The sequence below is a fragment of the Batrachochytrium dendrobatidis genome (genome assembly GCF_000203795.2).
Source record: "Batrachochytrium dendrobatidis JAM81 unplaced genomic scaffold BATDEscaffold_1, whole genome shotgun sequence".
NCBI lineage: Eukaryota > Fungi > Chytridiomycota > Chytridiomycetes > Rhizophydiales > Batrachochytrium > Batrachochytrium dendrobatidis.
The window spans coordinates 1,123,891-1,140,167 of record NW_006281099.1 but is presented as its reverse complement, the minus strand read 5'-3'; the positions used below and the strand labels follow the sequence as shown (position 1 = coordinate 1,140,167).

At 40.2% G+C, this 16,277-nt stretch overlaps 6 protein-coding genes across 6 annotated transcripts; 4 read left to right on the top strand and 2 right to left on the bottom strand.

Annotated features, from left to right (window-relative positions):
* Positions 1 to 1,227: 1,227 nt before the first annotated feature.
* On the bottom strand, positions 1,228 to 5,792 carry BATDEDRAFT_18312 (DNA topoisomerase 2; the record flags this gene model as incomplete). The annotated part of the gene is made up of 10 exons (XM_006675104.1): positions 5,712 to 5,792; positions 5,411 to 5,614; positions 5,082 to 5,256; positions 4,960 to 4,973; positions 4,592 to 4,879; positions 3,454 to 4,497; positions 2,979 to 3,374; positions 2,690 to 2,875; positions 2,155 to 2,613; positions 1,228 to 2,058 (listed from the first exon to the last, which is right to left on the bottom strand). Coding segments are annotated over exons 1-10 (3,654 nt in total), but the record flags the coding sequence as incomplete, so codon positions are not given.
* A 165-nt stretch (positions 5,793 to 5,957) lies between these two features.
* Positions 5,958 to 6,483, top strand: BATDEDRAFT_85529 (uncharacterized protein; the record flags this gene model as incomplete). Its single annotated transcript, XM_006676215.1, has 3 exons — positions 5,958 to 6,008; positions 6,075 to 6,279; positions 6,356 to 6,483. The coding sequence occupies 3 exons, from the start codon at positions 5,958 to 5,960 to the stop codon at positions 6,481 to 6,483; spliced, it is 384 nt and encodes a 127-aa protein (XP_006676278.1).
* Positions 6,484 to 6,569: 86 nt separating this feature from the next.
* BATDEDRAFT_85530 (homoisocitrate dehydrogenase) lies at positions 6,570 to 8,130 on the top strand (the record flags this gene model as incomplete). Its single annotated transcript, XM_006676214.1, has 5 exons — positions 6,570 to 6,746; positions 6,858 to 7,018; positions 7,083 to 7,251; positions 7,356 to 7,845; positions 7,907 to 8,130. The coding sequence occupies 5 exons, from the start codon at positions 6,570 to 6,572 to the stop codon at positions 8,128 to 8,130; spliced, it is 1,221 nt and encodes a 406-aa protein (XP_006676277.1).
* Positions 8,131 to 8,343: 213 nt separating this feature from the next.
* BATDEDRAFT_21514 (uncharacterized protein) lies at positions 8,344 to 9,735 on the top strand (the record flags this gene model as incomplete). The annotated part of the gene is made up of 3 exons (XM_006675245.1): positions 8,344 to 8,386; positions 8,533 to 8,925; positions 9,041 to 9,735. 3 exons carry the CDS (start codon positions 8,344 to 8,346, stop codon positions 9,733 to 9,735), a joined length of 1,131 nt encoding a protein of 376 aa, XP_006675308.1.
* A 419-nt stretch (positions 9,736 to 10,154) lies between these two features.
* On the bottom strand, positions 10,155 to 14,549 carry BATDEDRAFT_33995 (uncharacterized protein). The gene is made up of 7 exons (XM_006675653.1): positions 14,346 to 14,549; positions 13,824 to 14,040; positions 13,465 to 13,736; positions 12,081 to 13,388; positions 11,558 to 12,002; positions 11,159 to 11,244; positions 10,155 to 11,098 (listed from the first exon to the last, which is right to left on the bottom strand). The coding sequence occupies exons 1-7, from the start codon at positions 14,541 to 14,543 to the stop codon at positions 10,307 to 10,309; spliced, it is 3,318 nt and encodes a 1,105-aa protein (XP_006675716.1). The 5' UTR covers positions 14,544 to 14,549; the 3' UTR covers positions 10,155 to 10,306.
* Positions 14,550 to 14,992: 443 nt separating this feature from the next.
* On the top strand, positions 14,993 to 16,208 carry BATDEDRAFT_36394 (uncharacterized protein). The gene has a single exon (XM_006675785.1). It carries the CDS (start codon positions 15,294 to 15,296, stop codon positions 15,726 to 15,728), a length of 435 nt encoding a protein of 144 aa, XP_006675848.1. The 5' UTR covers positions 14,993 to 15,293; the 3' UTR covers positions 15,729 to 16,208.
* Positions 16,209 to 16,277: the final 69 nt, after the last annotated feature.

Below are 16,277 nucleotides of genomic sequence, written 5' to 3'. Positions count from 1 at the left end.
CGAATTCATGGCATACACCAAAGCATTACAGCGGATTATAATCCTTGTAGATACAGATCACATTTTAATTTATTGAAAACGAGTAGTTTTACTCACACATACATAAATCGCCTAGTCAGATTCAGAAGCTTGACTTTCGTCATCTACACGATACGAAGTTACTTTACGTGCAGTAGCACGGCCAACACGAATATTATCAGACTTTTCCATGTCATCGTCCGAGTCGACCATTTTTCTTGATGCAGTAGCCTTTGGTTTGGATTTCAAGGCAGCAGAGGTCTTGGAAGGTTTCGGTTTGGATTTTCCAGGTTTTACATCCTCGTCCAAACCACTATCAAAGTTAAAATCATCATCTTCATCACTTTTACCAAATGATTCAGAAGCACTGTCATCATCCGATACCACAATCTCTTTCTTCACTTTTTTTGTTGCAGGAATTTTGACCGATTTCAATCTGGCTAGCGACTGGCTAGTAGATTGCACATGAGTACTGTCTGTATCCTGATCAATCTCATCGTCAATCTTTTTGATAGATGCTTGCTTACCAACTGCTTTTGATTTGGATGGAGCCGTCTTTTTAGCAGGTTTCAATACCTTGGATGGGCTAGACAAAAGCATATCAAACTCACTCGCTTTCTTAATATCACTCTCCTCATCGCTCACAACCATTTGAATGGGTTTTTTCAAAGTTTTTGATACGGCTTGCTTGAGTTCTTGGTTTGTGGGCACAGCAGCTTTTTTACCTCCAATAAATCGGCGTTTAGGTGCCTGCTCGGGATCAGATGAGTTGGATTTCACGCTGTGAATAATACTATCCATACTAGTATCTGGAGATATAGTAGTATCAACGGACTCGAGCTTTGCAAAGTCGCGTTTGGAAGACACACTTTCTGAAGCAGTAGGCAATGTTTTGGTAACAAAGTTGGATATCAGCGACTGTGATTTGGGTTCAGTTTTTATAGTTGGTGCACGAACAGAGGCAGGCTTAGGTGCCTTGGAACCATCACTATTGGAAGCAAAATGTTTGTCGATAGGCTTGAAATCATCATCAAAGTCGTCATCGCTATCACGTTTGTTGTTGGCAACCTTTTTTGCCTTGCGTGAAATCGCCGCCATGGCTTTCTTTGCTGCAGCTGTTCCGCCATTTTTTTTGTGTAATCCATCCATGGCACTAGTGGAATTATCCGGTCGATAAGATTCAAGCTGATTTAAACCAGACTCGTATAAATCCCATTGAGCCAGGAATGCATCTAAATCAAACCGCCATAAATCATGGATTGTCTTGCCAATCAATGCCTTGATTTCGTCTTCCCGATCTTGCATTTCCTTTTGCAACTGTTGTACCTTTTCCCACGTAAGATTCCAAATGGGCATTGAAAGAAGATAATCATATCCCTGTCGTGGATCATCATCCTGCACGGACTCGTCCCCATCGTTAGCATCGTCAGATCCTTCACTACCGTTGGTCGCTTCAGAACCAGCTTTTTTCTTTGGAATCAGCTTATACTTTCTTGTAACCAACTCCTTCAACAAATCAATACGCTTTCGATTTTGCACCACAAGTTTTCCAGTAATAATCTCTGTTACAAACCTGACTTTGCTTTCCAACCGCTCGTATTCAAACGTCAGCGTCTGCAGCATATGATTCTTACGCTTCTGGTAGTAGCTCAACCGCAGTTCGTAAAAGTCCTTGATGATGTCTTGAACACCATCGTATTTTCTAATACGACCTTCAAGATCAAAGCAAACAATATTAGAAACCGAAACTGAGCTGATAAGTTTGAACCGTTTTTCAAGTCCTTCAGATTCGGCAAGCGACATGGCCTGATCGGTAAGCGTCACGATAAAATGAACTTTGGAGTCGGTATGATACTCTTTGTAATCCTTGATCCAAGCAGTTTGTTTTTCGGTTCCTGTAAGCCATGCCTCAAGCTGCTCCTTATACGATTGGGTCCATGTTCGAATCGGGAGTTCAGTGATTTCAACAGTGTTGCTATCAATTTTTCTAATACATCCAGTCACTTTGTATCTTTCAGGTGTTTCCCTTTCAATTTTTCCCTATATGTAGATACACCCAGCATGTATAAGTATACAAAGTGCATGATTGAAAAAATGAAATGATTGGTATTTAAAATTATATCCAAATTTACTTACACTAAATCCTCGGTACCAAGGATGAATTTCAAAAAGCTCCTCATGACGCATCAAACGGTGTAGACACTCGACAATATCCCTTGGATTGTAATTTGGAATCGAAGATGACCAACCTGTTCCAATACCGTCGGCTCCATTTACCAACAGCATAGGCAACACTGGCAAATACCACTCTGGTTCAATATTCTGGCCATCATCAACCAAATAGGTCAAGAGAGGATCATCAGACGGATGGAACACTGTTCGTGCAAGTGGTGTCAGATTGGTGAAAATATAACGAGGCGAGGCAGCATCTTTTCCACCCTGTAAACGAGTACCGAATTGACCAAGTGGCTCCAACACACCCAAATTGTTACTGCCAATAAAATTTTGTGCCATATTGACAATGGTCGCATTGAGACTCTGTTCGCCGTGATGATAGGCTGAATGCTCAGCAACATAACCAGCAAGCTGAGCAACCTAGTTTCGGAAAAAAATAAACAGATTTGAATGCAAGTCATTTAAACTATCATATGGATATAAGCTTGAACGCTACCTTGATTTCAGATTTTAGATTTCGTTTGAAACAGGCAAATAAAATTTTGCGCTGGCCAGGCTTGAATCCATCGACACTTGAGGGAATAGATCGAGCATTATCAGCCATTGAAAACAAAATGAGCTCACGGTTGATAAAATCAGGCAAGGAGATTTCTGTAACACTATGGTCCATGTATGTGCCGGGCTGTTTATCAAAATGCAAAGTTGTAAGTGGTTGGCATAAACCTCAAAATTCACAGATATTTAAAACCAAATCCAGTTGACAATAAAACAAATCAGCAGCACACCTGAAAGCGGCCGAGCCATTCCTTACGACTATCAGCTTTTTTCTTGTTAAATGCCATATCAATGAGTTCACGGGATTCATCATCTAGTCGGCAAAACGGCTTCAAGTGCTTGTTCATGTCCGAAAAGTACTCCTTGGCATCAGCAGTCGTGCTGGTACCCAAACCCTTGAAGTATTTAGTGGTCCATCCACGTCCACCACTGTTGACTTCTTTCCATTGTTCAAACTCGGGAATTGTAAAAAAAGAGATTTCTTGCTTGTTGTGGCCTTTACCCTTTGTAGCTCGCACAATAGGGGTGATGAATTCTAAAAGAAACCCAGGAATATAAAGCAGAGAAGGCCAAAAATGATCTAAAAAGTTGATAATAAGGCCTTTGATGTGAGAGCCATCATGATCCTAATGTGCAAAAACAAAAGTCGGATAAAATTAGCTTTTGAAAGCTCATGATTTCAGCTAATTAAATAATCAAATTTACCTGATCAGTCATGATCATCAAATGACCATACCGAAGCGTAGAGGCATCCTCATATACTTTGCCATGCTGCAATCCAAGAATCTGCTTAATAGCGCTAATTTCTGCATTTCCAGTGATCTGTGCATGTGTCGCTTCACGCACGTTCAATAGTTTACCACGTAAAGGAAACACACCAAAATTATCACGTCCAACCACAGACAGACCGGACACAGCCAACGACTTGGCAGAATCACCTTCAGTAAGAATTAAAGTACACTTTCCGCCATTTTTAGTACCAGCGTTGTTGGCATCATCCAATTTGGTGATGCCATTAATGCGCGACTTTTTACCCGATCCGTCTGTTTTCTTTAATAGCTGATCTTGTTTAAACTTGGCAAACTTCATAATTGTGTCAATGATGCCAGACCTGAACACTTTTTTCATAAACTCTTCAGAAATTGGGGTTTTAGATCCAAAAGCGCTAGTGCGAAGTGTCAAAGTCTCCTTGGTTTGCGAATCAAATGTGGGGTTTTCTACTTGGCAGTTTACAAATATCCAAATGTGAGACTTGGCTTGATGGGGTTTGAGAGGAACAGCCTTTTTGTCCTTTTTCTTGACTTGATCCATCAGTCCAGTAACAATCTGATCCGCAATAGTGTTGACATGAGTTCCACCTTTACTAGTGCAAATACTATTAGCAAAGCTGACTTGGTTAAACTGACCATCACTTGGAGTATATGCAATTTCCCAACGGTCGTTGAGTTTTTCGTACACGATCGGAGGTTTTAATCCCGTTTCTGGATTGACATTATCAAGATAAAGGTCAACATAGTCCTTAAAGTCTTTGATCTTGATACGAGTATTGTTGAGGAATACTTTGATGCCTCGAACACACCCCGCCAGATCGTACGCCCGTTTTTTTAAAAGAGCTTCAAAATCATCATCAATAACTGTCATTTTGAATTTTTCAAGATCGGGCTTGAAAGTGATTTGAGTAAAATCTTCTCCTTTGTTATTCTGAGTGATTGTGGGAGTAGTCTTGGAACTCATATTGTTTGAAAACACCTGTGTAATGTTATGATTTGATTGAAAAAAGTCAATCCAAAGTTGAATGAGTTATAGGTCGAATAGTTGAAATAGAACAACGCAATCAATATACCTGTTTAAACTTTCTTCCTGAACGGGAATCGGCAGTTTCAACCATAAAATAAGTGCTAAAAATATTACACAATTTGGCACCATAGCCATTGCGACCACCGGTAACTTTTTTCTCATCATCGTCGTAATTGGACGAGGTGAGCAGATGTCCAAAGATGAGTTCAGGGACATATATCTGTTCCTTGGCATGGATTTCAATGGGAATGCCACGGCCATTGTTGTAGACTGAAATGGTATTTTTTTCACGATCAATGGAAATCTTGATAGTGTCCATAGTGGGATCTCGCACCTTGAACAAATCAAACGATATCATACAATAAGTTGTCAGTGACGTGTAATTCTGGTAATACTATGGCATTAAATTCATACCTTGTTGTCAGCAGCTATTTTATGGATAAATATATTGGTTTAAAATTGCAACAAGTTAGTGTGTTTTACCATGGAAAGATGGCATCTTCAAGAAACAGCCGAATAGCTTGAAAAAACGTTACCATTGACAATGATCTCATCAAAAATTTTGTAAAGACCTGGAACAAAAGAAATAGGGCGATGAACCATGCGTTCGCCATCAAACACCCAGAGCGGGGTATTGATGAATTCCGTCGATCCAATATATGTATCAGGACGAATCAAGATATGCTCCAGTTGAGTTTTTTTCTGATAAATCTGTATAGCAGCAAAACAAGAAGATTAAAATATGATTTAGATTGTGCTGTGGATGCATTGGTTCGGACATTTGAGTGTATTAGTTCGGACATATCAAGTTAATGCAAACAACTCATTAGATTTAAACATGCGGACAAGATCTTGCACAACTCACTTCCTCGATAGACTTGCCACCTTTTACAGGAATTTGCTTTTTGGAAGAAGCAGATAACGAACCGGAAAAAGAATCGAATCCATCAGGTTCGGCAGCAGCAGCAGCATCACCGAGTCCAGCAGCAGATACATTGGCCAGTATTTTTTTTGATTTTGCGGGAGCCTTTTTAGGTTTTGCAACAGCAATCTTTTTGGAAGCAGCAGTCTAGCAAATATAATGGGTCGATCCAGTACATGCACATGAGTTGATAGCATTTTAGCCAAAGATAATCATCAATAGAACCAAGGCTGATGGTAAATACCGTTTTCAGGGGAGCGTAGTCATCGCCTGCCTCGCTATATTCAGTACCACTGCTCATGACTTGAAAATATAAAATAGAGATCAAGCAAGATAGACTTTATACAGCCAGTTGAATGCAAGGTTCAAAGTAAATCAACCATCGCAGATTTGGCTCGTCTTGATTAAAAAACTGTAATTTGAGCAGTCACGTGGAACCCCAATGAAATCTAAAGCAGAATCCACGCTCAAACTGACAACTTAATCGAAAATGGCTCGATTTGTTCTGGCTGGAAAAGCAAGCGATTCTGAGTTTGCACAGGTATGCAGCACTGCTTGGTAGATGGTTTGGTTGAATTCATATTGATCATGATCACTGTTTCAATAGGTGGAAATGATGGGATACTTTTTACAAGAGAATCTACCTGATTTTCATGTAAAAGTTATTCTTCATACGGATGAGTCCTGGAAGCTATTTGTCCCCGAAATGTTTAATCAATATGCATGGAATATACGGCCAGCACGAGATAGAAAAATACGAAATCCTTATGATCTTGACCAGCTTATATGGGTCGAATCGGGCGAGTTGATAGGTAAGCCCAGCGTGTTGGATTTGATTTTGAAAGCTTATTCGTGCTAATTGGAGCCGTGCAATATATGCGATGATAGGAAATGCTCGAGATTTCATCAAACTAATTCATCATAATTATGGATATGAGAATCTGTTGGATAGTGAATTGCTGGACAAGATTGTAGCAGAGAATATGACCAGTTTGAGTGCATCCATTCCTATCTAATAAACTTGTCATGTATATCGATAAATGCATTCATTATTGTTTGAATTGTTTTCGAGTCGAGTTGATTAAAGTCTTTTATTCAAGCCATGTTCACTACTGGGAGACATCTTTTATCAAACTATCCCCATACAGCCAAAAAGTCTTATTCTCACTATCTCTGCTGTCCATTCTCCACTATTCAAACCATAAAGCCTTCCAGGTTTAAGAGTGATCTTACGATCGGTATTGTTCCTGCTGATGGAATAGGAAAGCAAGTTATTCCGGTAATCTTAATATTGACCTTGATTAAAGAAATATACTATTTATACTCCATAATCAGTATTGTATTCGAGTGTTTTACCAACTAATATTATTCATATATTTGAATGTATTAGGCTGCTTGCAAAGTATTGAACGCAGCTCTACCTTTTAAACCATCCCTAATCCATCTAGATGCTGGGTTCGAGCACTTTGAAAAAACTGGCATTGCTCTACCTCAAGAAACTATCGAGTGCTTGAAATCAAAGTGTGATGGAGCTCTCTTTGGTGCTGTCAGGTACATATATACATCAATTCAACCATATCGTATATCATGGTCTCACTGTTGTCATTTCATCTAGTTCCCCACTACACCATGTAAAAGGCTATACTTCTCCAATTATAACTCTGAGAAAACAGCTTGATTTATTTGCCAATATTCGTCCAATCATTGAGCCATTCAATCCATATACAACTAACACCAATTCCAGAATTGACATGCTGATTGTTAGAGAAAACACGGAATGTCTGGTAAGCTTATTTTCCTCAATTTTTGATATATCCCAGATCAGCCCAAAATTCACTTGGCAAGTTCAATTATACTCAACGCTATCGGCCTATATTGGCTAAAATAGTACATCAAGAACGAAAGACTTGAAACAGATCATAAATCAGGACTTATTACAGCATTCGCTGAACGAAAGATTTCCAGTTACGCAAGCAGGAGAATTGCCAAGATAGCTTTCGATGCAGCACTTGCTCGTCATCATTCACGTTGTAAAACCCTTGCAGAGGTAGAAGGCAGTATTCCACCATGCTTTAAACATCCAAAAGTCACCGTTGTTCACAAGGCAAATATTCTTTCCATCACCGATGGCTTGTTTCGCGATACAGTGTTTCGCGTATGGAACGAGTATCCCGAGTATAAAAACTTGATTGCACTCGATGAACAGCTAGTGGATTCAATGGTGTACAAAATGATTCGACAACCGTATAGCTTTGATGTCATTGTTGCACCTAATTTGTATGGTGATATTATTTCTGATGCTGCTGCTGCTCTTGTTGGAAGTCTTGGTGTTGTCGCTGGTGCCAATGTGGGCAGCGCGTTTGTAATGGGCGAACCAGGTAACTTCAATAGGCTTCCAAGTGTTGATTCAAATGTTTATTTTTGTAAACCACTTTCTAGTGCATGGATCTGCACCTGATATTTCTGGAAAAGAAATCGCAAATCCAATAGCTGCCATTCGATCAGCTGCACTACTTCTTGAGTATATAGGGCACTCTGATATTGCTAAGCGTATTTATGCTAGCGTCGACAAAACTCTTGTATCTGGTCATGATCTCACACCAGATCTAGGCGGAAAAGGAACCACCGAAAGCGTAACAGACATTGTCATATCCCATCTTTGATCTTTCCCGCACTGTTTGCATGTATTATGAATTATAGTAAATACAGTTGGTGTTGCAAGTTGCTAGAATCGATGGTTTTGAAAATATCAAATATAATAATCTGTAAATATGCAGATCCACACCTTATTTTATACAGCCAGACCACCAAACTGTAGCCATGCAACAGGTTGAATTTTTGGCCAATTCAGATTCCAATCAAATCCATTTACTAATATGCCAGAACCAAAGGAAGATAAACGGACGACAGTGTTTGTGTGTAAGTATTTTGAACTAATAAAAGAGTGGTTAATCATTTACAATGGCCATCTCTGACTTGAGCTTTGTATGTCCATTACTGTCGATTCTAATCTTTAATTCACCATTATCTAAATAAACTGCGATAATGCATTATTCAATGTATAGCATCATTGGGACATAATGTCACCCCAGCGATTCTTGAAGCAGCCTTTGTGCCGTTTGGTGAGATTGTCCATGTACATATCCCAACATCTACTGAAGGAAACTCGCATTCCACCAATAACCATCAGTCAAAAAACTGTAAGATCGAGTTTCAGCCATGTTGTGTTATATATCTGATTCGTCTTGGTTGCTTTGGATCTAACTGTATGAATGGGTCGAATTTGCATTTTTATTCGTCTTTAGCTAATAACAAAGGATTTGGATTCGTGCAGTATGAATTGGCCGAGGATGCTAGGGAAGCAATGGATAACATGCATTTGGCAGAGCTCTGCGGTAGAGTAATTAAAGTCAATATGGCTCGACCGATCAAGTTTAGCTCAGTTCATACTCGTGCAAGTAAGTTTTATACACTTGACCAGATCATTGAAATCCAACGATTACTGGTGTTTATTGATGGAGATCCATTTATCAATGTATTCATGTTTGAAACTATCTGCATCCTTTTAATTAGTTTGGGAGGATGAGGAATGGATCGAGGAGAATCGATCAGCACTGGTTACTGCTGAATCTGTAGATGAGTCTACACAACCTGTTAAAGAAGAGCGAGAAAAAACACCAGAGCCAACCACATTTGCCGAAGCTGCTCTCCACAAAGCCAAAAAACAAAAACAGCTGGAATCTGCCACATCTACCATTACTTCACAACCTACAACCATTTCTGATCGTGTTTTTATGGACATTTCAATTGGAGGAAAACCAGCAGGTCGTATCGTAATCCAGCTTGCACTGGAAACCACTCCACTCACATGCAAAAACTTTCATGCTCTATGCACTTCCAGGCTAGGCTATGGATACCGCAACACACCATTCCACCGTATTATTCCCGGATTTATGTGTCAAGGTGGGGATATTACCAAAGGCAATGGAACGGGTGGAAAAAGTATTTACGGCCCAACGTTCAAGGACGAAAACTTTATACTGAAGCATACCAAAGCTGGTGTGTTGAGTATGGCTAATGCGGGAAAAGATACAAATTCGAGTCAGTTTTTTTTGACAACAGGAAAAGCAGAGTGGCTAGATGGAAAGCATGTGGTATTTGGGCATGTCATTGAGGGGTTGGAATTAGTTATGAAGATGGACAAGATTGGTACCGAGAGCGGGAAGCCAAAACAAAAAGTCATGATTGCTGATTGCGGACAGCTTTGATAGAGGTACATTAGTGATTGTTGGAATCCCGGTACTCTGCCGTATTCACGTAAAATGGAACACCAAAAGGCTCCTAAATGCATAATAAACAGCTAGTTTCATGAGATGATGAGTACCAAATTTACTAGGCAACATTGCACCCTTGAACTCTACTGAATAGTCATTGCTCATTCTTGTATAAAAATACCGAGTAGATGTTCACCCTGTTTCAATACATTCCAATCCTCGACATTTGTTCAACCTTCAATTTTCCAAAATGAACGCTACAAGCGAACATTGAGTGATCGGCATGTATAATTGCACTCCCGGGATTGGTTTCTTGAACTAGATTGAAAATGTATCTGATATTAAGATACAACAGAGTTTCTTCAATCCATGCTCGTGTCAGATATTCCTTGGTTGTGTAAAACCAACATTCTCAATAACAAAAACGGAATGGTTCATTTTCAGATTGATGTTTTGTAGACAAATAGAATCCTAGACTGCACTGCAATCCGCTTGAATATAACAAGTTTCATTTTTATCATTGCAAATATCATTTAATCAATTCCAATACATCAGCGTATCTCATTTAAAAATATCCTTTGGATGACAACATCTTTTTACGGTCATCAGGCAAAGCATTCCATAACCCTCCTCGAGTTTCATCATTACACTGCGACAACAACCGTCTCAAGGTCGTCAACATACGCTCCATTAGTCCATCTAGTCCAGTAAGACCAGGAATAGCCAAAACCTGTGTCAGTACATCAACAATCTTTGCCAGCTGTGGAGTTGCTTTTGTTGTAGAACCTTCTGGGAGAATACTAGGATGTCCGGTTTCAATCAAATCCAACAAATATGAATATGTAGGCCCAAATTCTTCCTGGTCCTCAATAATAGGAAGTGATTGGAGCCAAATAGGAAGAACTTGATTGACATCGAACAAGCCTGTCGCGCCGTACCGTTGGCAGATTTTTCCAATGGCAGAGACAGCGTTCTCGGTAGCAAAAATGTTTTCATCGGAGCGAGCGTCATGAGCTGTAATAACAGTATGTAATTTTGGCATTGATGAAATGCAAATATCGCGATAGTAATCACCAGTGGAAAGAGCAGCTGCGCCAATACCAAATGCTGCTGTCTGGCGGACATGGGCTTCGGGATCAAGCAGGGTTTCGATCATGAATTTGAGAAAGTGAGGTTGATATGTAATGGATTCTGCTGGAGTAAACTCGATCATTTCTTGATACACATCCAACGCCAAGCGACGTTCAGATGGATATGCAGAGTTCATGCATGCATCCAGAGCAGGCACAAGATGATGGAAGATGGGAAGGAAATGTACGCCATAGGCTTTAAACAGCTGATGAATAGCATTTCCAATCTATTATTAACCAGTTAGTAAATGGACCAGTAAACATGCTACAAACAAACTAAAACATACTGATTGCAAAATAGTGTCGTCAGCCTCTTCTTCTTCTTCAAGATAAATAGCCTCTTCCTGGTCTGCGTCCTCAGACCTGTCCGTTTCTAAATAACATACAAGCGATAAAATCAGTACTTGATAAGAATATTCCAGCATTAAAAGGCTCATCGGCTTGTAATCAGTTCAATTTAAATTGTATAACTGTGTCATGTCTCAGATCAAGTGTAGTGAAAGATATATCAGCATATTATTCCCCTCGCGAGAGAATACTAAGCATTGCAAACCCTCGTATCATCACTGACAATCAACCGAATACTATACAAATTGGCCGCTATTTACGTTTTCCCCAATAAAATCATCATGATAAAAACGATACAGTGCATAATAGCAGTTACATTCGAACAGTAAAGTACTTACTTGAACGCTCAAGGAAACGAGCGTGGCAGTCTGAAATCTGTTTAACCATTTGGGCGATCAGATCTATCAAAAATTGCTCTGTTAAAATAGTAGGTCCAGCACAGGCCAAGGCATCATGGAAAGTATCAAACAGTTGGCTGACAACTGATGCATCATTGTCCTTCTTTAAGGTGGCAATAAGAGTATTTGCAACAGTATGCCACAACGCAATAACTTTTTCGTTAGGATAGTCTGCCTTGACCCATGATTGTAAAAGAAGGGGTACAACGGACGCTGCAGCAATACGAACTCCATCGTGGAAAATAAAGCCAAACATAGGTAAAATCATTTGCATGGTTTCTTCAACGTGTGGATGAAAAAGCGGTCCAAGCTCTTTAACATAACACATTAGCATTTCAACTGCAGTGCACTTGTCATCAATGTACGCCGTCTTGATTGCCATTCTCTGTAGAAATGCAAAATTGGATTTAATAAGTCAACTAGCTTTACAAAAATAAAAATCATGCATGTAAAAATAGCATACCTGGAGACCAGTATTCATCACTTCCCAACCATCTTCTGAGCTAGGATCTTCGTCATCTGCATCCAGCAAGGCACACTCAGGTACATGTTTAGCGGCGGCAAACAGAGGTGGAAGAACAACACTCATAAATGGCTCGAATTCAGGTCCAAGAACAGTGCACACGCGAGTCCATGCTCCAAGAAGATATGATGTGCGAGGATCATCACTGCTTACAGCAGATGACTGGACAAACTGCAAGGCATCGGTAAACTCGCGGGCAATAGGCATAAACATCTCTTTACCGCAAGCCATGGCAATAAGAGTGGAGCACTCAAGTGCCTTGCCAACAAGTGGACGACTCAACTCCACATCTGGTTCCTTCAAAATGTCCATAAGAAGACGCATGATGGGAGTGTAGTAGTGAGCAAAGGCTTCACCGCAACTATCTGCAACAGTGGCAATAGTTGTAACGGCCTGTTCTCTGGAGAAATACTTGCTGGAATTGAGAAGAACGACAAGATTAGGGATAATATCGGGAAGATAAGGTGCAATGCACTCCATTTTTGCCTCCTCGGCAAAGTTGACCATTGCAGCTGCTGCATAGGTGGACACACGAGGAAACTGTACATCGGACATGACAGGAATCAGGCCTCGCAATATCTGGTCATAAAACTTTTGCTGGATTTTGGGAGCAAAATCGGTGCACATTTGACCAATTGCATTGCAGGCGGCATGACGAACACGTGGGTGAGGATCTGCCAGATGGGGAACCACCAACCCAACGACTTTTTCTAATTCTGCAGACATGAGCTTAAGACAGCCTTCACCGATTGCAGAAATACAGCGAAGTGCAGCATGACGCTTGGGCCACTCGGGAGCAGACAAATAAGTAGGAATAATGTTGAATGCAATGGGAAGCACAATCTTTCCACCCAAATTACGAGATACGCGATCCATACTCTGTTCACCTACAGTTTCATTAGAGGACTGGTCAAACTCGTCGAGGTTCTCGGACAAATACCAATCCTCATCGTCATCGTGCTCACTCATCCATTCCAAAAGAATAGGGATTAAAATAAGGGGATAATCGACTTGCTTGCGCATCTGAGCACGACTGGTTTCAGCCAGAGTTAAAAGTAACTCCAAGGCAGCATGGCGAACGGCGCTATCCAGGTTGGTGTTTTTCATCACGGTGGTCATGAAGCTAATCAATGTTTGATGAGTGCCCTTGAACACAGATGAACAGTTAAGAGCAAGCTCGCCTAATGCATCGAGAGCAGCCTTGGATTCTTCGTCTTTGGAGGGATCCATGACAATCGAAGGGATAATCTAATCAGACAATAGAAATTAAGTGAATACAAGTCACGCGTCAGTTCATTCAGCTTTTCTCTTTGCTCAAACTTACATTCAGCATATGTGGGACGACAGTACCAAGACTTGAAAGCGACGACTCTTCGGCATTAATGAGAATATCCGAGCCTGCCTTGAGTGCTACAAGACGCACAGCTTCTTCCGAGTCTTGAAGTCCTGCAGTGATCATTGCAAGTAAAGATGTAGGGTCTTCGTTGTAAAAAAGAGAGTGCGCTTCGCTCAAAAGTCTGAATGCAGTTTCTCTGTGTTCAGCATTTGGAGATTGAACAAATTGAATCGTCAACTGCACCAGATCTGACCAAACATCTGTTTTGTATAGAATTTAGTGATTGGATTAACTAGTTAGATCAAACCGGAGCTCGGTGTATGGATGCATGCCAGATGAAAACAAACCTCCTAGATCACACATGTGGGCAGCAATGTCAGCAGTAGCATGACAGACCTTGTTGCGCACAGATTTGTTTGCTTCATTAGCAAGTGATTGCATCAGTTTGGTACGGATATATCCACGAACATCCTCTCCCAAGGTCACAAAGTAAATGACGTTGTTACTGCCATCAGTGAGCTTTAATCCTTTACGACGCAACAAAATAGCAGCCATTGAACGGATCTAGATAAAAATTGGTATTGCATAAAAGTAGCAATATCGATGCATTTTAGGAAACAAAACAATATACTGGATAGTGGCAAATGTCCATTTTCCTCTACTCTGGTTGGAAACCAACGATTTTTAAATCAAGATAGCAATGAAAAGATATAGTAGTTCAACAGATATTGTGGTGCAAAACGATCACTGAATATCAGAATTGACTATATACCATATGCATTCATGATGGTGCAGCAGAGCAGGAGATATATGTACAAATAAGTTTTAAAAAAGAGCCTCTAGGAATCTTCAAATTTTATTGTACATACCTCGACAGCAGGGTGATTTGCCAGCAAATATGCCATGCCAGCAAAAGTAACTGGCGCTTGAGTGACTAGCCAGTGGTTATGAAACTGTGTCTCGGCATTAGTACGACAAGTATTTTCAACAGAGGTGAAATCAGTCAGCAGCTGGCCCAACAGCTCATACATATGCAGGCTGGCAGCATCTTCAAAGGGTTGTGCCATTTTGCTACAAAAATATTGGATCAGAAAGAAAATGAAAAAGAATTTTTTGATTCAAATGGTTGCAGTGAATTGCATAGATGAAGTGCATGCGTTGTATTACCGCCGCATTCATATAAAATGAATCATTAAATAAGGATGCCGAAGCCTGTAATAAACTGCCAATATCATGGAATAATGGGTGTCAGTTTACTGCACAACATTATGCTCATTTTTGTATTAAAAACTAAATGAATGCTCACATCACAGATCCTTGACACCTGTCCAACTCTCACAAACATTGGGTGGTTGGCATGGAAACAACAGGTGCATTTATAAAACATGCAATCTTTGTTTTCTTAAACTATGGCATAAACCTATGTGATCTAGGATATAGTAAGGTGGTGTTCATGGACAACATCAACTCCGATATCTGGATTGTTGCGAATCTGGTGATTGTACAATATATGGTTATGCCGAATCAAGACGATTGTTTCATTCTGCACGAATGCGGTTCTAAACTACAAAGTATACTTTATAAAATGGCAAATACAAGATAACTATACTCGATTCATTAAATGTTCAAGTATAAATTGTAAAATACATTGGCTGGCATTTTAAACAATATGGGTTGGGAAAAAGTTTGTGAAATGTTCACTTGGGCTTAAAGTTTAAGATGGAGAGACCATGCAAGCTGTAATGATATTGTTTCAAATGCCGAGGCTTTTCTAGCTGGTAATTACGGTTTTTGGAAAAGTACGACTTCTTTTTTTGATGGACAAATGGTTGGAGCGCTTAGTAAGAGTGACAGACGTCTCTTTAGGTTTAGGAGCAGAAGCAGTCTTTCTTGGACCTTTAGTGGCAATGGTTAGGTTGGGGGAATTGACATTGAAGCATTTATCGATAATCTTTTTTGGTGCAATCGTAATCAGATCTTTTTTAATTGTAAAGAGTTCGCCAATAAGAGTGGTACCAACAGAAAGTGTGATACAACCATTAGCCGAAGCATCGCCACTAATTCTTGGGTCAAGAGGCTTTCCATCAGTAGAAGTGATCGTCTTGTTTGTTTTGGCGTGCAAACCAATCTTAAGATCAGCAGTGTTGTCTAGAGAAAGCGATGTATGTAGGAGGTCCTTGCCAAAAATCTTGGCAACAAGAGCCAGTTTGGGGATCAAAGCAACTTTAATGTTGGCATCAATTTCAACATGAGCATCGGTACGAAGACTATATACAGGGACAAATCCAGTAATGTTCTTTGGATCGGAGCTAGAGAGGAAAGCGCGAAAGTGTGGGAGAGCAGCAGTGAAGTTGGCATGAACATCAATATCGGCAAGGATAGCAACATCAGCACGACCATTGAGCATAAGCTCTGGACCAACAACGAGGAAACCAGGAATGTTGATAGGAGTGATGGGAAGCTCTACGAGGGTGACTTCAGACTGTTCGACATTGACATTGGCCTTGAGTCTAAACAGCATATTGGCAGTAAGCTGAACATGACCTTCCCAGTTGAGAGAAACGCCGGGAGTTTCGAATAGACCACCAAATGCATGAAAGGTAGCAACGGACTGGCCATAAATACCACAAGGATCACATCCGGTAGTAAGAGTGCCAACTTTTCCGAGAGGGAGATCAACAACAGTAGATATGCCAATATCAATGTTTAGCGGAAGATGCTATTAAATTAAAAAGATGATTCATATTGAAGTTGAAAAGTAAGCACAACCATTCCATTGCTACAAAAAACGAAAAAAACAG